The sequence below is a fragment of the Eretmochelys imbricata genome, chromosome 8 (assembly GCF_965152235.1).
Source record: "Eretmochelys imbricata isolate rEreImb1 chromosome 8, rEreImb1.hap1, whole genome shotgun sequence".
NCBI lineage: Eukaryota > Metazoa > Chordata > Testudines > Cheloniidae > Eretmochelys > Eretmochelys imbricata.
Genome location: NC_135579.1, coordinates 71,173,893 through 71,201,283, shown reverse-complemented (window position 1 = coordinate 71,201,283; position 27,391 = coordinate 71,173,893). Strand labels below are relative to the sequence as shown.

The 27,391-nt window shown below is 40.0% G+C and overlaps 1 protein-coding gene across 5 annotated transcripts; it reads right to left on the bottom strand.

The window, feature by feature from the left end:
- FRRS1 (ferric chelate reductase 1) lies at positions 1–27,343 on the bottom strand. Of its 5 annotated transcripts, none has more exons than XM_077824815.1 (18): positions 27,037–27,179; positions 26,284–26,438; positions 25,565–25,700; positions 16,348–16,543; positions 15,883–16,019; positions 15,269–15,363; positions 14,308–14,458; positions 12,747–12,926; positions 10,910–11,008; positions 9,805–9,952; positions 9,071–9,187; positions 7,254–7,366; positions 6,858–6,944; positions 5,856–5,953; positions 5,576–5,634; positions 4,543–4,686; positions 2,357–2,418; positions 1–2,271 (listed from the first exon to the last, which is right to left on the bottom strand). In XM_077824815.1, exons 4-18 carry the CDS (start codon positions 16,541–16,543, stop codon positions 2,179–2,181), a joined length of 1,779 nt encoding a protein of 592 aa, XP_077680941.1. In that variant the 5' UTR covers positions 25,565–25,700; positions 26,284–26,438; positions 27,037–27,179; the 3' UTR covers positions 1–2,178. The 5 variants fall into 5 exon arrangements, with proteins under 5 accessions (XP_077680941.1, XP_077680940.1, XP_077680939.1 ...); XM_077824814.1 differs by lacking the exon at positions 25,565–25,700 and adding an exon at positions 19,511–19,655; XM_077824813.1 differs by lacking the exons at positions 25,565–25,700; positions 27,037–27,179 and adding an exon at positions 27,219–27,343.
- Positions 27,344–27,391: the final 48 nt, after the last annotated feature.

Genomic DNA, 27,391 nt, shown 5'->3' with positions numbered 1-27,391 from the left:
TTTAATTTCAAAGTACTTATATTAATGTTTAAAAAAAAAAAATCAAGAATGTGTTCACGTTTCCATGACAGAATAGACAATGTTTGAGGTATCAGAGTACACAGCACATACAGCTATCAGTGTAAAAGCCATACAAAAGAACTCAACACTGATAATTAAACAAGAATAAAAACCCAGTGAAACATCTGGTTTGACAGGTTTTTCTTCTGTAAAGAAATACATTTATATGCAGAGTCCCTAGCGACTTTAGAACTGATCTGGTCATATGACAGTAGGGTAGCAGCGGTTCCCAAGCTCCCGAGACTGGAAATCCCCATATTCCATTGCAATTTAGTCCCATACTCACATCCCAGTATAGTTCCTGCTATTTCTTTCCTTCTGTATCCACACCTAGGGTTTTTGGTAAGTACTTATTTTTTTCCCGCTTGGTGGGGTTTTTTTGGGTTGCCCCACTCCTTCCTTTCTGCTGCTGGTGGTTCTTCTTTCCCATTCCTACACCCACTTGAAGACCACCATTGCTACCCATGAGGTTACCAATCAGCAGGTTGGGGCTGAAACACATGCTTGTGCGGCTGATAGCTCTGGAGGAGCCAAGAAGAAAATAAGCTTGAACCAACAGCCTGAGCCTGTAGCCCTCCACTGAGTTGTTCCTTTAACTAACTACATTAGTGGGTACCAGATGGAGGGAGTACAGATAGGTTATACAGGAGACAATATATAGCCACCACTTAATTCCCGTCTGTGACAAATTCCACAGCTACGTCATGCTTGTTAAGAGAGCGGAGGGTGGACAGGTCTGGATTCATATACCTTTCTTCATCCCCAATCTCACCTCTCACAGCTAGTCAGGTATTCCCTGGTTGGCAAAATATTCTGTTATAACATACCTAAATCTTTGTGCTTTGAAAGTAAGCCGTTCAGGGTTCGCAGGGGGTATTATTGCAGCGATCACTAGTAAAACACTGGCAACTACATAGTCAAAGCGTTCTAGAAGCAGAGCTACTGCCACCCCTAGAGAAACCCACAAAACAAACAATTTAAAACAAGTGGAGAGAGAGTTGTTTTTATCTAGCCAATATTGCTTATGGGAATCCCTTACTGCTCAAATTGGGGAGAGGCACATTTTCCCCCCTCCCCCCGGTCTCTCTAGTATTCCCATGCACATGAAGCAAAAGGTCATTATGTTGGATAGACATGCTAATTTCAAAAAAAAGAGCTGTGGGAAAGCAACTTCTATCAGGTTAACCAAGAGGTCAAGGAAACTCTTTGTTTCTATCTAACAGTACCATATTTAATCACAAAGTGATGGAGCAGATATTTAGACTTAAGTGGCCAGAAGACACTGTGACTATCTAGAGACACTGTGGCACAGTTTTGCTAAAAGTTTCCCATAATGAGTTTTGCAGTGTGTCTTCTCTTTATATTCAAAAGAATTTTTTTTTTTTTAAATCTTGTGACTGATGCAAGCAATGACAAAGTTACAGGACTGAAGCTCAGCCCACTGTGTGTGTTATATGGAACTGCTCTTAGAGCAGAAAGTAGTTTTTGCATTTAACTGCAGAGAAATATGCCAATGTAGTCCTTGATGAATCAACTTGTGTTTGTGACAATCATGCTGAGATTTTTGGAGTGCACAATACTAACATCACATACTTTAAATAAGAACCATTAGGCAGTACATTATTCATTAAGCAATATGGTAAACTGAACTATGTGACAAGCAGATTTAGGACTGGTCTATTCAGTATTCCAAATAACATATGTGTAGGTTAAGAGAATGACGACAAAAAATCAAAACAGTGATTTCCACCCCTATCAACCAGTAGTTATCATCATACCCACTCAGCCTACACACTTCAAAACAAAAAGTTAAATTACTGGATTAAGAGAGTTATTGCAGTCCTTACTCAGGGAAAGACTCCCATAAAAAAAAAATATCAAAGATTGATGTTGCAGTCCTGCCCAAACTGTCTTTAGAATCTAAACATACATTCTCTCTGTTGATGATCATGAGAGCACAGACTGATGAAGTCTTCTCACACACACACACAAATTATTCTTCAAGTGTAACTTCAGGAAGGTATTGCAGCAACACTGGAATCTGTAATAATTCCTTGAGTGGTGCTTCACTCTTGATTTCACTGCAAATGTTCAACATCTAATGTCCTTGCCAGAAATTCATAGTTGGTGGATTGCTGCCAGGAAGGTAATAAGGAATGCTGTATTTCCACAGATGTAGATGGTTAACACAATCTCTTTAAATGTATGACCCTACAAGAGAAAATACACATTTTACAATTACAGTGTTGTAAAGAAAAGCACACACCGTGAAATACTTTCCAAGGTAGCAACTTGCCTCTGCCTCTGCCGATGTAAGCGACTGCAGAATTTGTATTCTATCTTCATCAATCACTTCAACTGCAAAACCAAAACAAACAGGTGGTTAGCCCTGTACTTGATAAGAAGAGATGCAGTGTTTCATACACACACTTCTTTCTGGCTAATGGTTGATTTAGTCAATGGAGGGCATGGTATTAAGACTGATGAACAGGTCTCTCTACAGCCAGTTCAGAAACACCACTGAAAAAGCCTCAAGCAATGCATCATCTCATGGCCTACACTTCAGTGTTCACAGTTAAGTAGAAATAAGGATAGAAGGTTAATGAAAATTTGGAAGAGCTTGCCAGAAGCATAGAGGACACTCTCAGGTGTTTTGTCTTTTAAATGCTAAAGAGCAGTGGTTCTCAACCAGGGATAGGCAGAGGTCTTCAGGGAATACAGCAACTCATCTAGACATTTGCCTAGGGTTTACAAGAGACTATATATAAAGCACTACGAAATCAATATAAACTAAAATTTCATAGATCAGTATAAACAAGTCAGTCTCTATGTACTATATGCTGAAATGTAAGTACAATATTTTATATTCCAGTAGATTTTATAATTATATGGTAAAAATGAGAAAGTATACAATTTTCTGTGACACTTGCATTTTTAGGTCTGATTTTGTAAGCAAGTAGTTAAGTGAGGTGAAACTTGGGGTACACAAGACAGACTCCTGAAAGGGGTCACTCGTCTGGAAAGTTTGAGAGCCATTGCTAAAGAGGACAATTCGGTTAGGATTTCTACATCAGCTCCTGGATTTCTCATGGTCAGCTGGAATTTAACTCTTCTTTCCTCCAAAAATCCTCAGTTCTTCCCCGCCCTCATTTTGAGCCATTTGATGCTGCTTTCCTCTGGTTATTCAAGACAGAAACCAGAGTCACGCAATTCTTCTCCCCTCATGTATAGGCAGCATCTAACTCCTCCCACTTCTCCACATAGTAGCTAAATTGGTCATTTCTCTGCATTCTATTTTATTAGTAACTATCACCCTTCTTGTCTACTGTAACCAGGGGTGAAAGTAGGAGGGTACCATGTACCGATAAGAAGCCAGTACCAGCCTATACGCAGCCGATGTTAAAGCGCGACCATGGCAGCGCTTTAATGTCGCTACCGGCAGGGCTGCCGACTGCGGGGGCGGCGAGGCGGGCAAGAGGGGAAGCTGCCCCAGGGCCAGTGATTTAAAAGGGCCAGAGCCCCGGGCCCTTTTAAACCTCTGCCAGAGCCCAGGCAGCGCGGGCCAGGTAGCATGGATGGGCTGGCTGGGGGAGGCTGACCCCCTAGCCCCACCCCTTCTACCCAAGGTCCTGTACCGGTAAGTATTTAATATTACTTTCACCCCGACTGTAACAACTGCTCTCCATCCTTCTCGGCAACTATGCAGTGGTTTATTTACTTGTGTATATAATCTTGACTCCTGGTGAGATACTGACCAAAGTGAAGATAAGAATTTGGTATGAAATCCTGGGCCTTACTGAAATTAACTTCAAAACTCCCATAGACTTCAATAGGGCCAGTGGCCCTGGTATTTAGCAGCTAATGAGTTACTCATTTTTGCTCAAATAGCATTTGTGCTTAAGGTCCCCTGCTGTTGACCAGTCTGTTCCTAGGTAGGCAGCTACAGCTAGTTACAGTAATGGTTTATCGCAGAGGATCCCAAGCGACAGTACCTGCTTTCCTATCCAGATTCAAAGGATTGAGTTCACTCCCACACTAAGCTTGACTTTCCCCATAATATCACAATAGCCAGTGTTGAGCTAGCAACACAAACAGATGATTTTTGGAGTAAGTTTTAGAGAATTGTGAGATCCTCTAAGTTTTGGGATTTCATGACACGCAGTCCAACTGAAAAATGCACCAGCATTTATAGCCAGGAAATTCTAACCAAAAAAAAAAAAAAAAAAGTGTCAAAACAATTCACCTATTGTATGTAAATTTGGTGACCACTCTTGAAAACAAGTAGTCATCCATGCATCTATTTCACATATCCAAAAATCACCTAAACGAGCTGATATTTGCAAACACAACATTAGTGGCTGGTTTAAGCTTCCTAACTGAGTGAGATAAATTATTCAAGTTTTTGCATTTCACCTGGGAAGTCCTATTTTGCACTACCTGGCCACTATCTGAGTGACACTAGCCATATTGTTTGGTTTGTACCTTTGCGAATGAGACAGTAGCTATGTATCTCCAGGAGAATATCAATACCGACGTGCCAAGCTACAAATCCAATCATTGTATATGTGTCCCATGGGTCTGGAAGGTTGAGTGCTGGTAGGTCCATTCCCAGGAACATAGTCACCACTGTTGTTAAAACAAAGTCATAGTTTAAAGATGTGAAAACAAAACATTGAGAAGTACTGTCCCCAAGACAAAGCGACACAAGCTTATGGCTTAGTGGGTGAAAGGTTATCAAGAGTTAAATATACTTCTGGAGGCTTAAGAGTGAAAAACCACATCCAGCTATCTCTAACTGTATGGCTCAGGATAACCATGATCCTTGTTATACATTGATCCTATGAAATAACATCATAGGATCATAAATTAGCTATGGTCCGGAGCTAATTTACCATATAGATTGTAAACATACTAATCTAAAAAGAGGTTTAGAAGGACAATGATGTGATACACAGCCACCATGTGTGATACACAAATTCCTCCAAATAAATGGAGGACCCCAACCGATTTGGAAACTCTGGTGATTATACATAATTTAAAAAACAAACCAAAAAAACCCAAAACAAATGGTTTCCCCCAAAACTACAAGATGAGGAGAGAGGTGCCTTGTGCCCACTTAGGCCCTGAAGGAGATGGGCCACCAGAGTCCCCAAAGACGAAAGGCACAATAGGGGTCCCAGTACTCCATATGGATAGGTGGAGACTTAGGGAAAGGAGAGGAGCTTTGAATACACAAATTGTACAGATTTGTCTGGTTGTTGCTTACCCTTGCTATTGTACAGGATTATGTCTGGTTTGTATAGCCCACACAGACAAAACCCTTATTTTAAGACCACTTTGGTGATTAACGAGATTGAAGTGGTCATCTACATTAAGATCCATGTTTGTGTAACTAGAGTTCAACCACCACTCCATTTCTGCAATACCAACATCTCAAGATGCCTAAGCAAATTACAAATGGGCTATAAACAATGAGGTACACTAGATATGCCTAGACAGGATTACAATTACTCACCAGCTAGTATTCTAGCTGTTGTGCCAGCACTCCAGTGAACCCAGTTAAATACTTGCCTTCTACAAGGTGAAGAAATAATCAGTGTTATATCAAGTAATTTAGTTGCCAACCTGAAATCTTCCAAAGGATGGAAAAAGATCCTTAAATATGCCATGTTACAAACTTCATATTTTTCAAGGTATCTGTATGAAACATGTTTAAAACTTGTTTTGTATACTATCAGTGTAACCTCTTGGAGAAGTACATTATGACATTTTAAGGAGTGTAAATATCAGAGTACCTTGGTGCATGAGGAGGTGGTCTGAAACCAGCTATCAGAGGTTGAAAGATTGCCAGAGCCATCACGGTACAGCCAAGATACGGGTGAAAGCCTGCCCACTGAACAAAGGATTTCTTTTTATTAATACTGTGACATTCATGCTAAACAATGCAAGCATTATTCAGACCAAAGAACAGGTCAGGAACAACTGTACACAATTGCAAAGCCTTATTTTAATACAGTTTCTTTCAGGTACATTCCAAGGCCCTCTCCTCAGCTACTAGTGTTCCCACCTCACATGCTTTTTGCTCCAAGTCTTGGCTATGAGTAGAAGCACTTTTTCTCCCAGTGTATGTTTTTAAATTAAATTTAAAACTGAATGGTTATTTATAGTGTACTAGGCAGCTTGAGAAAAAAAGAAGTAGTGGACCATGGGGACAAAGCTAAGAGCAAAGGACATAATTAGGAAAAGGAAGATTCACACTGAGCGTTAGGAAGATTCAGACTGAGTGTTGGGGTGAACTTGATATCAAGTACTATCATCACACATAGAACACTTTTCTTAAGAGAAGTGCTTTGCATTCCATCATTTAAAATTAGGCCAGATAAAGCACTAGAAAATTAAACCACACAGAAGAGTTCTGTATTAGCTGGATGAGGGGAGGGGAAGAAGCAGCAGATTGACTCAGGACCTAATAGATCTTTTTCATCTTTAGTTTCTGTGGTGAAACTAGAAAAAAAGTGGGCTCAAAGCAGGTAGAATAATTCTAAACAAGGGCTTTCACACACAGGGGGAAAACCAGAAAGATAAATGCCTGACTTATACTTGTTTGTCATCAGGAGATCACTCAAGCACAGCAATGAAGTAAGCGCTTTCATCGTAATTTCTTTGGAATTAAATAACTACCTAGGACATTGAAATTTAAAAAAACCCAAATCTACTGTTCATACTTCAAATGACATTTATCCTGGAACCAATACACAGACTTAAAATCTCAGAGGCAGCACAAAATTTTTACTCACTTTACTCCAGCCTCCTCTGTATATAAAAGGAAGAACAAAAGCGATGCTCGTAAGAAGCACTGTGGTCAGCATCAGCATACGATGTACCTATGAACATTTAAATAGGTTTAATGGCAGTGTATTTTGGAGTTTTATTAGATGAAACTGTTAGAGTTTGCATTACATTGGCAGGCAAGCAGAGATTACTAGTAAAGGCAAAGTCCATTGTAAATATGAGACAGTACCTAACTGAGCTCATTGTACTTCACAAATCCAAATGAAAGTTATGGCCTGTGGCACCCCAGGTCAAGAAATAAAAGAAGATTTAGTTTAAGGAGCATGACAGTCTCTCGTGTTTTATCCTATTTGTAATAAGACTAATACATACTAAACTTTTATGTATAGTTTTTTGCCCACCTGGAACCAAATCTCCTTTCCAAACAACGAATGAGGCCAAACTGGTTTGAAGAATCTGGCAACAATAACACCAATACTAACTGTAGTCATCCATGCAACAAACATTAATGAAGCTGAAGGAGAAAAATAGTCACATGTGAAAATTTGGTTATAACACTGGATATGAATAAAATTGACCAAATATTGCAGAGGATAAGCTTCAAAATGTAGCATTAGAAGAACATAAAAGAGTAGAGGGTCAAATCCTGCTGGTACTTGGTTCAAAAATGCCTCACACAAAGAGGTGCATAGGCACATTGGTGTACTCTAGCTATGTTATATCTCTATTTTTTTGAGCTGAGATCAGCCAATAATAGGACTAATCTGTATGGATAGCACTGTAGAGAGATCTGGGCCAGGTCAGAGAAGGCACATGCACAAAGATATAGATTTCACTTCCAAACCAGAGGGCAGTCTATTGCTGCCTCCATGAGCCGGTTCACTGTGCAATAGCACAGGTCAAAACAGAGGCAGTAATGAGCAGCCCATGCGTTATCTGCTGACCACAGGTTTTCTGGTGAGCACCTAACACAGTGAATTTTTGAGTTAGATTTTAGTAGCAAAAGTTTAAAGTTAATTCAAAACAGGTCTTCTTTCTTTGACAGAAGGTAGAATTTTCATTCAGCTCTTTAAGGACCTGGTTCAAAGCCAATTAATGCGAATGGAAAGAATCCCATTAACTTCAATGGGCTTTGGCTCAGGCTCCAAACCACCACCCAATGAGTGTCTCATGATTAAGTCTGCGTGACTGTCAGAGGTCACGGAACTCATGGATTCTGGGACTTTCCATGACCTCCATGACTTCTGCAGTGGCCGGTGCTGGCTCAAGGGCTGCCTGAGTTGGGCAGCCCCTGGGCCAGCAGCAGTTTGAGTGTGTGGGATGCAGGGTGGAGCTTACCTGGGGGGGGCTCCCTGGCTCCCACTGGCATGTCCCTGCAGCTCCTAGGTGGAGGAGCCAGAGGGCTCCATGTGCTACTCGCACCCACAGATGCTGTCCCTGCAGCTCCCATTAGCTGCCGTTCCCAGCAGGAGAAGTGCATGGAGCTCCCCTGGCTGCCCCTCCCCCTAGCAGCTGTGGGGACATGCCGGTTGGAGCCAGCTAGGGAGCCTGCCAGCTCTGCCAACCCTCCCCCCACAGCAGGGGTCCCAGGCCATGAGCCGCACCAGCAGAGGTCCTGGACCATTTCTGCACATCCCCCCGGCAGCACCTACGACCTTCCAGCCCAAAGTTTTAATTAAGGGTATATAGTAAAGGTCATGGACAGGTCACGGGCCATAAGTTTTTGTTTACTGCCTGTGACCTGTCCATGAGTTTTACTAAAAATACCTGTGACTAAAATGTAGCCTTACTCGTGGTACATGCATTTATTTTACATTGTATTGGAAAAAGGGAACTTCAAAATAGAAATACAATTCTAAATTTAGACTGCCAAGTCATAAAAATAAGAAAACAAAATTCCTTTAGAAACAAGAGAGCTAGTAGTATGCTTAACAAATGAGTAAAACAAGTTCCTCTCTCTGGATGAGTAGAATCCTGCAAAGCCAAGTTACAGTTTGTCAGGTTTTTTAAACTTAAGCAAAAAAAAAAAAAAGTGTTCCTACTTTTCCCCCCTAGTTTTCCAAACCAGCTCTTATATCAGGAGAAGCAGATACCCCAGTGGACTGACACACCACAGGAAATAGCTACTTTACAAAATTTTCATCCTTCTTTCTGCAATCAATAGTAGCCTCTTCAGCACTCGGCAAATCTAGTATTTGAAGTTAGAACTGTAACTTGCCATGGAGTTTAAGAAGAAGTGGAGAGCGGGATCCCCCTACATCTTTTGGAGAGTCTGTGACATTGTACATTCCATTGGTGATCAGAGGCTGACGATGATGTTTGTGAATTAGACCTCCTATGCAAAGATACAGAGTAGTTTATAGATCATTAATTAAAGTCGCTGTGCTTGTACCCCTTCCCCTCCCATCCTTTGTTTACAATTCAGTGAGCATCATGTGTTGTAGGGGGATGGTGATTGTGTTTGTAAATTTCACCTCTGCAGATTCTGACTGGAATCTTTTGGATTCAGCTCCGCCCGTCCCACTATAAGAGTTTTTCAAAAAATTATAAATATGTATAATCTACCTTAAAAAAAAAAAAAAGAGATAGCATTCTATTAGATCTATAGGGGTTTGAAGATTATCTTGTATACAATGCTATTTAGTTTCCATACTCCTTTTAGTTTAATCCCTATTAAAAATTGTATACGATTCTCTCTCAAGAATACTACTCCAAGCACCAGATGGTTATGGAACACATTTATATTAAAAACAAACCAGATTTTTGTTACAATTCCAGAGATAAGCCAGAACTCATCACATTAAAGGTCATTTTCACTGGTTACATGTGAAACTTGAGACAGAAGTCAGATTACTTCTCATGTTTATTTTTAATATACCTTACAGGGGATAGTCCTTGTTTAGCATGTTTGAGAAATGTGAATATTTAACCATATCTTCAAATCAGACTTACCTTCACTTGCCCCCCCATCTGCCAGAAAGATGTAATAATTAGCATCTAGATTAAACCTCCCTTTATAAGCAGGAAGACGAAGGTTTCTTCTGAAAGAGCACTGAACAAGACCATCAGCCACTCTCCATGAGATATCTTCAAGGCCATTCTATGAAACATACAATTAACATTTAATACTCATTTCAAGTTTGAAAGACCCCACACAAATTTACTGTGCTCCTTCCTCAAGGCCAGTGATTTTGGCCAAGCTCTGCTTGACCAATGTTGGATAATGAGCCAATGTTCACTGTCTCCTAACAGCCTACATCATAAAAAGAGAGAGTTAGCTGCATCAGCATAGTCCATGATGCCAGCAAAAATCTGAGAGTTCTGCTGGTGTGGTAGGTTTCTAGGCAACAGCTGCAGGCACATGCTTTCACACGTTACATTTTAGGGCTCGGTCTTCAAAATGGTGACTAACAAAATTGAGTCTTACACGGTGCATTTACAGAAAACTATTTTTAAAAGACAATAGCTGCACAGGAGCACTGTTAGGTTAAATTACTTGCTCAAGGTCACACACAGAGAGCATAAGGCAAAGACAGAGTGCTTCCCTGAATAACAGAATCAGGAAATTTGCATCGTATTACCCATTTGTCTGCCACCTCAGCATGACCTTGGGGAAGTCACTCCCCGCTATCATTTTTACTCTCAGTTAACCTCTTGTAGAGTTACTGCAGGGCTCTCAAAGATCACTTGCCCTGTGGAGCTCCATCAGCATTAGCAACAGTAGGCGATTTTTAGAAAGTTTCCCTATCATAGACGGGGCAAAAAAGGACAAGTTCCTCAGACCACAAGGAAACTACCCCACAAGTTGTTCAAATAGAAGTCATAAAGAAGCCAGCAACAGATCTGGGTCTTGACATATCTTATGCATCAGAAATAAGCACCTTCTATGTGAGGTGGGTCAGTAAGGCCAGAGAGGGAAAAATCTTGGGGTCTTGCTCATAAGATGGCTGGTTATAGAGCTACTGCCTTATTAGCTCCATTCAGAGCTACTGGGTTAAAAAAAGACAAATTTAGGACCCAGCTGTGTGCAAAGTGACTTAACGGTCACATACCATACCTCTGAGTCCAACACAGGAGGAGTTCGCCCACTAAGATAGGCCGTGTTTACATTAATACGGTGATCTTCATTAATACACAGATAAGCATCATCGTCACCCTGAAAATAAAAGCATTTTCCCCCAATTTAGATAGAAGTTATAGACAAAGCCATATGCAGATGAATGGTTTATTCCAAGCTCTCCTTTCCACCTGTGCTATACTCGGAGTAACTCCATTGCCATTACAGCAAGTTTACAATGGAGCAACTAAACAGAGAGTCTGGCCTGAAGTATTGTAAAAGTTGAAAGTTTGAACTTACAAAATCAAATGGAACTACTACTTTTTTGGATGACATGAGCTAGAAATCTACAAGGTATTAAAAGTTATTTAATTGCACACCATATGCCAATACCAATCTTTGCATTGTCAAGTTGAAGAAGATAATGTTAAAATTTAAAAAGTTTACTCCAACACAGCAAGCTATAGTGCCTGAAATTATAAAGGCTTACCACCGGGGGTCAGTGGTACATGTACTTTTTGAAGTATTTATGCAGGCAGCACCAGGATAGTCGGTAAAATGGTTTGATCATGGTGTCCAACAGCCCATCGACACAGTGTTTTTGGGATGCTAAAAGTGTTTTTATCTAGACTTTTTGAACATCAGTGCCAAAAAGGGGTGGGATTTTAACTCAAATGAATAACTTATTTATAAATAAAATTACTCCAGGCTTTTTCTACAAAGTATCCCCATCCACATTGCCAGAGCCTCTTAAATACCTCCCCCCGCTCTCCTGCTGGTAATAGCTCATCTTAAGTGATCACTCTCCTTACACTGTGTATGGTAACACCCATTGTTTCATGTTCTCTGTGTATATAAATCTCCCCACTGTATTTTCCACTGAATGAATCTGATGAAGTGAGCTGTAGCTCACGAAAGCTTATGCTCAAATAAATTGGTTAGTCTCTAAGGTGCCACAAGTACTCCTTTTCTTTTTGTGAATACAGACTAACACGGCTGCTACTCTGAAACCTTAAATACCTGTGATTATTTAAGCTAAGTAAATCAATTTACATTATCAAATTCTGTGATTAAAACTGGAATTAGCTGTTGAGGTCAACAAAGAAGAGAACATTATTTCTTCCTATATTTGTAGAGTGAAGAACTACTTTTTCCTGTGACAACAGACATGTAGAAATGCTTTAAGAATGTTACTCTGTTCAGTAAGGAAGTTAGATATACTGATTAGTGCAGAATACTCTTTCACATTGTAACTCTCTTCAGCCATAAGAATCTCCAAGGGGCTTTCAGGAATGAATGCGTCCACCCCCGAACTGCATACTTATTTTGGACAGAAACCACAGTGAACATACAGCAGATTCCTTTTAGGACAGGCAGTGGAGAATATCGCATCTAACTGCAACTACCCAGGAATTTAGTTATGCTACAACGTAACTGTCTGGAATTTGATCAAAGGCAAGTTCTCCTTATTCTTTCAGAGAGTGCCAGAGGATCTTTAATGCAAGTGTTAAGTCGGGGACTACATTTTTCTATCCACACTTGTAAGAGGCTACCTTCATCCAGCAATGCTCTCGAGCACCACACTGGAGTAATTATTAGTTGGGGAAGTTCCACTATTACCTTTTCCAGCAGCATTTCAGGTTTCTCTTGAAGGGTTCTCATCTGACTACTACTCAGGCTCAGGTCTATTTAATTTAGAAAATCTGACGGACGTGCAGCTGAGAATGGTGGGGCTACACCAGTCTTCATCCTCAATTTCTTGACTAAGAATAAATTATTTATGTATTTTGTTGTGCTACTTGGATGGTATAGGAAATACTGTAAAAAGGATACTCACCATCCACTGGTCATGAGATAATGCAAAGGCTATATATCCTTCACTAGGACCACTCATTTCAATGAGCACTGAGTGGTTATTTTGTTTGAAGGACAGAAAGAAACAATAGGCAGCCCCAGGATCACATTTTGGAGGATTCCTTATGCAGAACTTTGTACTTCCACAGCCGGAGGCATTAAACTGGACAGACAAGTAGAAAATTAAGTTAACAAAAGAAGCTGGTCATTCTCCACCCCACCCCACGTACAACTACAATTACTGTAGTCCCAACTAATGTAGAAGTGAAGATTTACACAGAAAATGCATAAAGAAACCCCTCTTCTTCTCCCCCACCCCACCCAGCCAATAATTACTAACCAGGATTAGAATTCACTGTCATGGTAGTTATTAAATTGTGAGCTTTGAATTCACCAATCAGTTCAAATGAAAGAGTTTGACATCATAATAGTAACAAGGCTATAATTTGGAAATGTAATACAATCCTCTCCTATCCAAGGACATTTCTTCTGTTAAGTTAATTATAACTTATTTTATTAAAGTAAAATGTTTCTATATACTTTTTCAGACTTCCTGGTGTCTCACTTTTCCTAGACTATTCTAAGTCATTAACAACCCCATAGTGCTTAAGTTAGAAAGATTAGAAAGATGCTACTGTGGACTCTTACCAACTCAAAATAGCACATACTAGGGGAGAAAAAGTGTCTATTTTTTCCTGAATAGTTAGTTAAAAACCCACCAAGAAAAGATAAGTTGTACAGAAGCCCGATACATAGCACTGAACTTTGAGAGTACTTTAAATACAACAAATTCAGAACAAGCATATTCAATATAGCAGTAAGTGGAAAAAGATGTCATATTGCTAAACCTGGTCATGTTAAATGAGAATACTATTGCCCAACTAATGTTGCAACTTTAATTAGCACTTCAAGAACCAGTAATGGAAGTCCATACGAAGATAAATCCATGTGAACAAGCAGTTATAAATTAAGCCTACCCACTAATGTATAGAAATAATCTACTGTGTTCCTGCCAACCCACACCCTCATTTTTTTAAACCCGAGTTTTATTTATACAGAACCACAGGTCAGCATGGCTCTTTATACATAAAGCATGACATCACTCCCCAGAGGAGCTTAGGTATTTGTCTTTTCACCTTCTTACTAAAACAGTGCTTGAACTGAGTTTCCTTCCCCCACTCCTTTTCTCTCAACACTTCAATAGTTAATAATCTGAGACACACATGATGGGTGAGGTAATATCTTTTATTGGACCAACTTCTGTTGGCAAGAAAGACAAGTTGAGACAAAAAGAGAGAAGTTGGTCCAATAAAAAATATTACCTCACCAACCTTGTCTCTCTAATGTCCTGGGACTAACCTGGCTACAACAACACTGCAAACAATAATCTGATAGGTTATTTCCTATCTTCCACCTTCTGCCAACACAGTGGCAAAGAAAACCGTAACCGCAGCCCTACTTAGGAAAAAACTCCTGTTGAAACCAGGCATAAGAACAGAATAAAGGTTGCAGAATTTAGCTCATAATAGAGAAGTGATACCCACTGATTTTGTTAGATGGTAAACTGGCTGTGAAGTTGGTAGAGTCTCTGGTGTAATACTTGTAGGTGTCGTCAATGGTGGTGCATTAGGCTGGGAAATGATGGGACCAGGAATCTTCACCCAAAAGATTTCATATTTCTCTACAACTGTAGCTCTGAGGGGAGGGGAGAAAACCATACAAATATTCAGTGCTGTGAGGGGTGTGTAAGTACTAAATGAATGACTAAATAATGCTTTACGAAAAAGGAGGGAGAAACTCCTTTATTTAGCTGGGCCAAAACCAAACACACGTGTCATATTATGTCATACAATTAATCTCTCCAAACTTGGCATCTACACAGGTACCTGATGGGGTGGGTTGGTGATTGTTGGTTTTTTTTGGGGAGGTGGTGGGGGGTGGAAAAGAGTGAAACCCTCCAGCTAAAAGGACCTACCACATAGCAGATCAAGCTTCAGAAACGGATTCAAGGCAGTCACTTCCCAACTGCCTGCTGCATAACTTGCAGCATCACAGAAGGGTGGCATTTAATTTCTATTTCAAAAACATGAGTGTCACTGTTCATACCATACATCCTGGGTCCAAACTGTAAAGCCATATAACGGTAGCACACGTGTGCAGTTTTGCTTAGGAATTAAACTAAAATTCACACATCACAAAAATATTTCCATCACTACATTTGTAAATCACCCCTTGCCAAGAGACAGGAAAAATCCTAAGTAGTAGGCCAGTGTCAGCTGGTAACATGCCTTGTAACTTCCCCCACTTCCAAAAGAGGAGAGAATTTTGATGATTTTCCATAAGCGGCAGAGCCAGTTCTTGAGCAGGAGTTGGTGTGGGCAGAAGAGGGAGGTTTCCTCCGGAGACATTTCCTGGGTGCTAGTCAATATTTATGACAGAGATAACACTATATATTCATCTAGTTTGCATTTCTAATAAAGTAGCTCCAATGTTGTGTTTACTTACAGAAATTGTACATGTTCTGGTGCATCTGTGGGAGCAACCCAATAAGCCTCTACATGTTTCTTTTTTGATTTACTAGTGTGACTGACAGCAGAATTCTGAAACAGATATATCCAGAATCAGAGAGAACCTGCACATAGGAGTATATATGACAAACTATGTACATACAGCAGCACTCCTATAGTTATTTTACAAGGCAACACAATGGTGCACCAGAGATGCAGTTCAACTCGGTCCTGAACAAGCCCAGACCCACCCCACCTTCCAGTGGGGTCCTATGAAAGGGAATCTGTTACAACTGGGCTGTGAAAATGACCAATGTCTGCAATGCTGTGTGTTCTACTTAATACTGACACACTAAGAGGTATAGTCTACTTGCTGTGTGCAGAGCCAGTTGGCGCTAACCGTTGCACATTAGTGGAAGCTAGAGGCTCTGGCCAGAGCTAACTGAAGAGAGCCACACCTCCATCTGCAAGTCACTGCCCAACTGTGTTGAGCTGCTGCCTAAACAGAATGAGAAGGGCTAAGAAGCTTAGGGCATGTCTACACTGGGGATTTTAGCTATTGGTGTAGCTACACCAATACATCTTAGTCCCCATTTGAAACACATACCATACCTTTATAAGTCCACATGTCAGGAGCTGAGAAATCCTCTCTTCAGCTAGCATAAAAGAGCCAACTGCAGGGCCAGCCAAGTTCTCCGCATTCCGGGCTTGTATGAAAAATCCTTCAAAAACGGGACCAGATAAATTAACTAAAATAAGGAGGGGAAAAAAGGTAAGATGTTAAGATGTTTCCAATGTAATCTGTAAAGGTGGAAGTGAACAAATATGCTTCCCCTGCCCCCCGAACCCTGTGCCTTAGCAATGACCACTGTTTAACGCTATTTTAGAGGTTAACTGCACTGACTTGGATGAACGTTCATAAGCATCATCAGGACATTTCAACTTTCTCAGGATGGGGCTGTCTATGGTTCCTTAAACCAGGTAACCACAAGGAATCTACAGAAGAGGAGTGTGAGGCAAGACAAAGCACTCTCTGACCACCGTACTTTACCACAGCTGCAATGCTGGACACAATACCTTTTATATGGTCCCCTGGTCTAAATTCAGTCTCATTCACTGATATAGTGTGCTTAGGCAATGGCTGTGGAGAATGTCCATGGCAAGGCATCATACTACTGCAGGCCTCTTTTACTTTTCCATTTGGATAACCAGCCGCAGGAACAGAAAGAAAGGCAAATATCCAAAGAGTGAAAGCCAGTCCAGGAGGCTCCATCTGAATAAGTTAAAGTCACACATTATTAACCAACACTGTAAATGCTATGCTGTTTACAGAGTAGGAAGACTAATGATTAAATTTAAAAAAAAAAAAAAAAAAAAAGATGTTTGCAAACATCTTCACAAGCGAGGGCACCAGGTTCAAGAATCATAGCAAACTGGAGTATCCAGACAATTGCCAGGCATTCATGAGATTGTTTATAGACACCGAGCATTTAACAAATTTTAGCATGAATGATTATTTGTTCAAGAACTCCTGTGGTTGTGGAGGATCACCCAGCCATGTGGTACTGTTTGTCCTCTCTGGCCAGATTTGTGTTGTGGACAGGCTACCATTTAAAGCAAGGTGTAAGTTTATTTTCTCCTTTTAAAATAGCCCTTTCAGAAGAGTTTTTTCTGCCTTTCTGCTGATATTTATGGGTCCTCTCAACAGTGAGGAGAAGATAGGACCATGAGCAATAGCCCCCAAACATGTGTGGGCTCACCCTTTGCTTCTTCTATGCTCAGATACTTGAAGTGAGGATACTTGGCCCTTATTACACAGTATAAAAGACACTCCTCACTTTCCTTTTACATTTTCAAAATGCTTCACAAAACACTAACATTCTCACATATGTAAATATCACCCCTGTTTTACAGATGGAGAAACAGAGGGAGAGAGATTATCTGACATGATCAAGACTGCAAAGAATCTTTGTCCTGGGAGTAGAACTCAGGAGTTCCTGCTTCCCAGTCTCGTGCTCAGCCCATGCTACAATCTTCAGTTGCATTCTTCAGTCAGTCCTAGAAAAGATAAGTCAGCCCGAAGCAGGGACCTGACTCAAAACCCTCCCTACATGGCATTACACCCTTCTTCATCTGACCAGTCCAGTCAGATGAAGCCCACCAGTTACACGGGACATATGCAGCTTCAAAATCATAGAATATCAGGGTTGGAAGGGACCTTAGGAGGTCATCTAGTCCAATCCCCTGTTCAAAGCAGGACCAACCCCCAATTTTTGCCCCAGATCCCTAAATGGCCCCCCCTCAAGGATTTAATTCACAACCCTTGGTTTAGCAGGCCAATGCTCAAACCACTGAGCTATCCGTCCAAATGCAAAGGATCATAGCATTAAGGAACAACAAAAGCCTATCACAAGTCCAGACGTTTATTAATCAGAATGACAAAGTAGTCCAAATCAAGCAGTACAGATGGAACTAGTCATATATTTATTCCTTTTTATATGACTAAAGATTCCCCAGTGACAAGATCTTCCCCAGTGATTACAATGGCCAAGTAGTGAAAAACATTTCTTTAAAGTCAGATGAAACAAACGATTTTTAGAATGTTGTCACAGTAATAAAGCTACTGTTTCAAAGTACAAAGTTACTGGCTAGAACTAAACTCTGATCTTATGCACTAGAAAAATATTTGTTTATTAGTTTGTGGGAAAAAACCTGTATTTCCATTAGCTACAAACAGGTTTTCCCAAAGCACTCCCCCATGGAATCACCTTTTTGGATTTGAACAGAGTAGTCCTGGACTTTTTTTCTCCTTTCATCATGAGAAACAAATATTGATGCAAAGAACCTGATCTATTAGGACTGAAGATCATGACGGAGGGCAATGTAAATCTGACACCAGAGGTTTAAAAGAAAGAAACTTTAATTTGTTCTGCCACAATGGGGAGTATGGCAGAAAGGTAGGTCTGGGTTTTTAATGTTACTTTTATGTACAGTCAGATCTTTTATGGGGATGGGGTTGCTATTCTGCATGTTAAGAAGAACATTGTAAATAAAGTTTTCAATATATATATATATATATGAGGAAATTGTTCAAAATAAGAATACATTTTATACTGATTTTGCCTCATCCTCGTGTTTTCTTGCATTATGGTACTGTTATATGAACAATATTTGTATACACAATACGTTCTGTACTTACAGGTATAAGATAGCCATTTGATATTATGCACAATATTGTTCCAAGACAGATGCTCTGAGTGGCAGCATTATTTCAGGGTATACTCATTAAATGGTATCTGGGGTTTTGACATGTACCTGGTGCACCTTTACCATATGATGAAAATAACTTGTTTCTACTATGGTCAAACAAAATGGTAAGAAAGACTCTTCACCCTCACTGAGGCATCTCAAGGTTGAAAGCAGATTACCAGAGAGAGTAGAGTTCCCCTATTCAACTGTGTAGGAGAGACATACCCAAGTCAGAAATATACTAATCTGAGGTCCAAAGATCTTCTTTCTGGGAAAGTACTCTATTTTACACAAATAGATCAGAAAAAATGAGTTTGGAAGCTTCCTAAGCACATATGGATGTAAAGATAACAGAGGCACAGCACCATTTCTCAGATGAGCTGAGCCCTGCCCTGTGATAAAAAAGAGAAACCAGAAAGGCTACAAGGTCAGAGTAACCATTTATTCACTCTAGAACAGGGATTCTCAAACTTCATTGCACTGTGACCTCCTTCTGACAACAAAAGTTATTACATGAGCCCAGGAGTGGGGACTGAAGGCTGAGCCAGGGTTGGGGCAAAGACGAAGCCCAGGGCTGAAACCAAAGCCTGAGTCCTGCCACCCGGGTCAAAGCCCAAGGGCATCAGCTCCCAGGTGGTGGGGCTTGGGTTTCACCGCTCAGCTCTAGCAAGTTTAACACCAGCCCTGGCGACCCCATTAAAACAGGGTCACGACCCACTTTGGGGTCCTGACCCACAGTTTGAGAACCACTGCTCTAGAAGCATGTAATATTAGCTCTTTTCCCAGAGTGCTGGATGCAATTGTACAGAACAATGCAGGATTTGTGCTTCTACATAAAGTCAGCAAACAGCTCTAAATTTGAGAAAAATCCAGGTCTTCAGAATGATTATACTTCAGGGACTACTAGAACAACCATCACCACCCCTAAAAACAAAACTATTGTTTTTCTTAAGAACACTGAGACACAAGACAGGCTAGTATACAAACTCACTGTGTCATCGATTACTTCTAGAGAGCTGGTTTCCAAGCTTATTGCAGATGACAAATTAGAATGAATTTGGTGAGCTCCTCCTAGTCCCCATTCAAGCACATCTCAAAAATCCGTCACAATTCTCAGTCACCACCAGAGTTCTGTGCTGGAGGGGCAGAGGAGCACATAGAGGATATAGTTTGTAAGAACTGAGTTGCATTTGATTTTTGGTATAAAGAAAGCTTGCATAGTCCTTGTTGAGATCACAGTATGCTGGCTCAAGTCACTGCAACTTCTCCCTCCCTGTCATGAACTCTTAGTAACAGAAGGTAGAATAAGCTTCAACATGTTTCAGAGTAGCAGCTGTGTTAGTCTGTATTCGCAAAAAGAAAAGGAGTACTTGTGGCACCTTAGAGACTAACCAATTTATGTGAGCATAAGCTTTCATGAGCTACAGCTCACTTCATCGGATGCATTCAGTGGAAAATACTCCATGTCCCCAGCCAGCTTCAACATGTTGACAGTTACCAAGAGATAAGACGTGTATGTGATAAGGCGATAACAAAACAATGTTTAGGGTTCCAGTTTAAATAGTAGATGATGTCGTACAGATTTTTTTTTTTTTAAAGAGAAGCCAAGGTTATTCTTCTGCAAACTGAATTGGTAACAATGCTACTTTTTTCCATAAAGATAAAAATGGCTTTGCACAGGGGAGAGAAGAGGGAGATGTGAAATAATGGTCATGCTGAACAGTCATTTAAAATGGGAGATGGGGTAGGGACACATTTATACAGGGATAAGTGAGTTTCTGCTCCATATCCCAACTTTACTACTAAAATTTATTCCTCCTTAAAAAAAAAAAGCGCAGCTGAGTTTCCTAAGAAAGTCCCTTACTTTCTTTGAGTGAAGATTCTTTTACAGCATAACATTTTTCTCAGGGTTCTTCTCCCAGTAACAGGAAGTTATTCTTGAAATGCAGTTCCTTCTACTACATGTATATACACAGCAGTATTTTAAGTCTTTTGGAGATTCACTTTCTGTGGAATGTCAGAGAGAAGAGGAATTTGGCACTGAACAGAAGCCAATTTTTGTAAGAGGTGAATCCAACAAAATACTGTACCTCAGATTCAAAATTGCCCAAATTCTCTGAAAGGAGTTCAGTGTTTGAAACCCAATCCAAAGCAGAATGTCATGCCAGATACCATTCCACATAGTGGTAAAGCCCCAGACCTAAACACCTTGAAGTTTGGGAATTAAAGCGTAGCACCAAAGATCATTCTCACCTCCAATCTATTGCATATCTTACCCTTCCTTAAGGAAAGAGAAAAACTAGACCAGGAGAAAATGTCAAGGAGCTGACTTACAATAAAGCCTCAGTATAGGTACATTTTAAGACTTGTGTCTTGTTTGCCCTGAAGTCCATAACAGTAATAACTGAGACAGAACACTTCACAGCCTTGTGAATATGACACCATCAACCACACATTAACTAAAAGCCATGAAGGAAAAATTGAATTGCTTGGAAAATTGAATATATAGATTATCAGTAGGTCAGGATGGTGTGATATTCAGAGTTTTAAAGGGAATTAGCTAATTAACTTACTGAACCAGTAATAATTGCTTCAGAAAAGTCACCATAAACAATGATGAAAGTAGCATAAGATCTCAATAATTCAAATAATGTGTTGAAATCAAGAGTGGTAAGAAGATAAACCTGGTAAATCTATGTCAATCATTAGTAAAATTACAGAACATTTGTATTCACTCAATACAGCTGTTCTCCTTGGAAGGTTCAGAAGAGTCAGTCCAGGGTCAGCCAAACTCTCCGATCCCTTTCTCATATAACACCTTAATGGAATCTAGAATAGCTACCCTTCCCTCCATAAAATTACAGGGCTACTTTTTCTGATAATTACAGTTCTCCAGTCGGTAGCATAGATTTGCTTTATCATCATAGGCAATTTCCAAAACATGAAGTCATTCATGTTATTTGCTAAAAATGAGCAACCATCACAGAAGATAAGAAAAATAAAACTCTTAACCAACACATTAAGATTATTGCTACACTTGCCTAATAGGTAAACAAATTCAAATGTTATAGTCTGTCCAAAAGCTATTAAAGTTGCAATAAGTGTATAAACAATATAGTGTAGAGCTTAAGAGATATATTTTCCCAGGGCAGCATTGAAACAACAAGTTAAGGAGGAAAATTAGAAAAAAAAAAAGTTCCTAATCATGGTGCTCTGAAAACACACTAGAAACATCAGACTTCACGTGCACCCCATTTTTTGATCAGGCTCTTCTGAGGTAAAAATGCACATAGATCACATTGGAGTTATTCTGTTTGAATACCACATTTGTTGTTTACATTTGTAATTCACCATGAAAGGGAAGAGGACTTTCAAAAAACTTTTAAACACGCCTCCTTCCCCCAACCTGTATTGAATAATTTGGAAATGATCGCAGCTATAAATGTCTTACAATAATGAAAAATAAGATTGTTAGATTTTTTTCTCCTCCAAAGGTATGGCTTATTAAATTACCGTATTTCCAGCTCAAAAGCAGTGAATTGATTTTTGTCAGCTGATCTAAGGAAAGCTCAATCAGAAGGTCACATTAAATCCAAGACTCTAGAAAAATTCCACTAAATCATAACTGGAAAAAGTTAAGCCGCACTACAAATAAAACTGAAGGCTACCCACAGATGACTGGTTTTATACCCAATGTGAAGCAGAACTCAGTTAGCTACACTGGTGCCATACGTGAAGATCCATAGTGACCTTATAACAGGAACACACCCATTAGAAGACAGCAGTTCTTGTAGTATGGGATAACTTAATATAAACGCTAGAGAATATTACTTTAGAGCCATCTGTATACAATTTGAAATGGAAAAACTTCATGGAGTTTAAGGTTTTGTTCACAAGTTAACCAAACTGCAGTAAATCACGAAAAGCAAGTCAAGCTGTTTTACCCTAGCTTTTTTACAGTCCAGAAGTATTTTTTTTAAAATGACCTTATGACATGGTTGTCCTATATGGTGTGAGAGCTGGCAGACCTTAATGTCAGCAGATTGTTAGTTACAGTTAATCATATTATAACTATGTATTCTAGCACAGTAGATTATCAAACTGTTACAGGATTTATACCTTTGTTTTACAGCGGTGACTTGGGAAATGCTTTAGAACTTGCCAGTTAGAGGGGGGCTTTTGTGTGTTCATTATGTACTTTGTAACTCATTTCTATGCAATACACTACTCCTTTTATGCTCTCTCATTACAGAGAATTGGCAATTCCCTAGCTTCAAAATATACTGATCTGAATAAACCCCCACTTGCAGAAGTGTCATACAGCAATGCTTCAAACACTGAGCTATAAAAAGTACTGAATCTGGAACTTTCCACAGAGTCCTACAGCCCTCTAATTATGCAATGTTCAGTAGATCATGATATTTGACAGAGTCTGCTTCCAGTCTCTGCTACCAATCCTAATTCAGGAGAGACTGACTCTCTGGAAATGAATATATAGTTTAGTTTCCACATCCATTTCATCCTTAGCTTCTCCATGATCAGACTAACCTGATTAACAGTTAATGCCAGCTCTGGTGCTAGTATTTAGTTGCAACAGGGCCATGACTGTAAAACAAGTTTTACAGAGGTCACCTAAACAGCCAACAGCTGATAGGTAACTTGTAATCAGTACTGGCCTGAGCTGGAGTTGAATTGGAATCTTCAATCTATTCCCCGAGCCATTGTTACCCAATGTCTTCCATTTTAAGAAGTCTCTCACAGGATAGGCAAGCTACTCAGGGCTCAAGCAGGAGACTTCTGCCCTGGAGGCACCCTGCCCTGACTCCTGCACTGGGGACAACCCATGCAAATAGGGTAAACATGTTGGCAGGCCAGCAGGGATTGCCTAAAAACCCAAATATTGTTCCCAGGAAGCTAGTGATTTCAGAAGTGAGGAACAGATATTTTGGTTTTAAACAGGATCTGGATTTCCAGTCAGGTCTTCTGAGTACCTGCAAGAGACACTCCTGAAGTCCCTCCCTCCCCAGCTTATCCAAACTAAGGGAAAACAGCTGTGCTTATTTAGATATGCAATAGACCAGAGCAAGACCACTAACTGATGGAGTTTACAGAGGTCGTTTTGACCTCAGAAGAGAGACAGGAGGGTCTCTCCACAAAAGCTGTTATGATCGAGAAGCCAGATTGTTCATAACAGGACCTGCCAACTCAAAGGTTTATCCCCGTTTGAAGTATTCAAGTATCTAGCACTGGCTAAGTTCTTTGGAGGGACAGATTGGAAAATAAGAGGTTGTACTTTCATGGACTACAATGACCTTTGGATCAGGCCCTTAGTAGATGTGGGACAGTGAGGACTGAAAGATGCTGGATTTGACTTCAGCTATTGTTAAGACAATGTATAGTATAGAATTATTAGCTTTGGATTTTGTGCAGATCAAAAGTTGTAAAAACAAACCCCATAAATGTCTGTTTTTAAAATTGAAAATGGATTCCTCCTGAATGTGCCCAGCTGTGCCAACTTTCCCTTTCCATCCTGCCACACCCAACTATCATATTGCATTTTTAGAGGGACAATATTCAACATTAATGGGCTAAAAAGTTGCACAATCCTCACACTCATTTTTCTAGAGGACTAAAAGCTGTATGAAGATTAGAATCCCACGACCTAATCATTCCTTTTCCCACCTGACATGTGTGTGCACACAAACCTGCCCCCCCCCAGATGAGAGGTCCACACTAGGTAGTCAGGTGCCTCTGTAGCACCAGCATCATCCCACCTCCCAGGACATCATGGGGGGGGGGGTTCTCTCAAAGATCAACAATCTCCAGTTAAAGGGAAAACATCAGCTGGACCCGTGGAGAATTTGCAGAAAAAGCAGCGAAGCCTCAGCCTGTGCTATCTCCCATGCTAAACCCTCTACACGTGGGCAATGTTCCTAAAGGGGGGCCCTGAGGCAACTGCCAAGGAAGCTCTAGGAGCTTGGCCTCACTCAAGCCATACTGCCAGGGATTCAGAGAGGAAACAGTGCCAGTGCATAATCACTGGGCCTCTATACCGAAGGCCCTGGCATCCAGCAGGTCCCCCGAGCTCCATGAGGTTTTTGGGGGTGGGAAAACAACAGCTGGTTCCACTGGGTTGATAGCAGAGCTCACCCTTTCCCCAAATGGAACAGTCTAGGTTCCCACACTCCATCCCTGAGGGATTTCTTCAGAAGAGGGAGACGGAGCATCTGAATTAGAAACTAGGTGAGCCACTGTTCAGATTCTGTATGCACTTCTGTGCGAGTGATACCTGTGCATATCACACTATGCCATGTTTTCACTATTCTCACAGGGCAACAGGGGACAGAGAGCCCTGCTGTCTGAGCTCCACTTCCCTGAGCAATACAAAAAAGAGGGTTGTGGTCACTTCTGATCCCCTGCCACCTCTAAAGAACAGAGTAGTCACAGAGAGCAGGACAGCTCTGTTTGCATATTCAGTTTAGCAATAAACTCAGCACCCTGTACTAGTAAGTCATTTAGAAGTTGGGACTTTAAGACTGAGCTATTAAGAAGTCTAATAGATATTTCACCATCCGGGTGAAAGAAAAAGTTGCATTTCAAAAATTTCTTTTAGAATAGAGGAAGAAGGTTGTATTTTAGTCCTGTCATCCTGAGCAGCATAGTATCCCTTTTTAAATTGGGAGCTCTCTGTATTCTGTACACATTCTTTGTTAACTCGCAAAAGACAAAAATATACAGTTCAGTGCAAGAGCAGGAATAATCACAGACCAATTCAAGTCTGAGCAAAGGAAAAATTGGGTCTCATTTGCTGTTTGTAGCGTGGGACATGTTACAGTGTTTTCTATTTCAGTTAACATTAAAGCTGCATACATGGAAGATTAAATGTGTCTTCTTAGGGCAGGTCTACGCTACGAGATTAAGTCAACTTAAGTTATGCAACTCCAGCTACGTGAATAATGTAGCTGGAGTCGACATAGCTTACGTCAACTTATCGCGGTGTCTTCACCGCGCTGGGTCGATAGGAGAAACTCTCCTGTCGACTTACCTTATGCTTCTCATTCCAGTGGAATCAACAGGAGAGCGATCTGTGGTCAATTTAGCGGGTCTTCACTAGATCCGCTAAATCAACTCCCGGTGGATCGATCACCACAGCATCAATCCACGGTAAGCGTAGACATACCCTTAGAGATATAAAAGCCACACAAAAGTGCATTTGCTTTAAAATAAAGAAGCCTGACACTGTCATTTTTAAAGTAGACTCCCAAGTTCAACCCACAAACATTTCACACATACATGTATGTAGAACAAGAAATTGTATACAGGTGAACAAGGAGCTAATCTTGCAACTTGTTGCACATTGGCTCACTGCTGTGCTCGTACAGGATCAGGGCCATTTTTTTTTTTTTTTTAAGCACACATGTTTTTCTGGTACAAATCAGGAAGCTTCTCTGACAACTTTTCCTGAAAATGCATTTTTGCTCTGTCATTTTATACAATAATTTCTGGTTATAATACACGCTTGTTTTGTGCCAGGTGCAATTCTTTTTTTAAAAAAAAAAAAAAAAAAGAAAGGGATAATAGCAACTTAAAAAACAAATATAAACCACACTTCTTTCAGCATATTCCACTGAACAAGTATAAAAGTGGAAGAGTAGAGAAGAAAGTTTTCTCTTTTACTTATCCAGTTTACTTTGGTCACTTAATAACACTGTGCAAGATTGGGGCTTCCAGCTAACATTTATGCACATGCTTAAAGTTACTCACATGTTTAGAATATGTGCAAGAGTGGAGTCAGCTTTCCCACCTTTGGCTCCAATCCTTCATCCAATTAATAGGGTTCACTTATGCAGGTTGAATGATAAGATCAGGACCATTGGATAGTTTTTTTTCCCCCTCGCAGGAATAGAGAAGAGAGTTTTCTTTTAAAAAAATACAAAGATACAATTGTAAAACATGAAGAGGCAAATGTATTTTTTTAAAAGTCAAAATTGTTTCTAGATAAAGAAATTTAGTTTAACAGTATCTCTGTTAATATCTCAAACTTGCAGCAATGAACATGCTTACTAAATAATTAGATCTCTTCAAAGTCTTCCGTGAAAGGCATTGTATAAGCATTATTATTATAAAACACTAAATGCAAAGCATTTTCATTTGCTTTATAACTGTTAGAAACATAGCTTTCTCTTTGCACAGGTTGTCCTAAGAAATTTAGGCTTTAGTATAATATAAAAACAATCCTGGAAGTGTATGGCATTAAAATAGTTAATTTGTGTTCATTCAAAAGCTTCTGGACTTCCAGAAAAAAATTATATATAAAGCTTAAAATAAAAGTTATATTCTCTGCATATACCAAATTATAATAACTGAATTTTGCTGTTCATACCTACATTTCTGTATAGTACAGGGAATACAGAAAACTGAGTTTCTCCCCCATCAACATACTTTTTTTAAAATTCCATTTACAATTATTACTTTCTAATCACAGGAAAGCAATCATTAACCTTATGCCCGACCTACATTATCACAACAGACACTCTTGAACCAGACTGTAGGACACCTGTTCTTTACTTGCTACATACACCTTGCTCAGGATAAAGCAGTCACTTCACCTAGTACCACAAACACTCTTAAAACTAGTATTTTAGTACACGGTTTTCAAAGCATTTTGGCTACCAAGAGAATCTTAACATCATGCTTACCTTATCAAATCGTGCAGAGTGCTCTAGCCACACTTCCTGCTTTCTGACAAGTTGTATCATACTTCAGCAGAGGGGTGGAGTCAACCAGTATTTTAATCAGAAGGGAAAACGCCCTAGGAACAGCTTGTTAAAGTAAGTGTGAGGCTAGGAACAAAGAAAAAAATAGTAACACT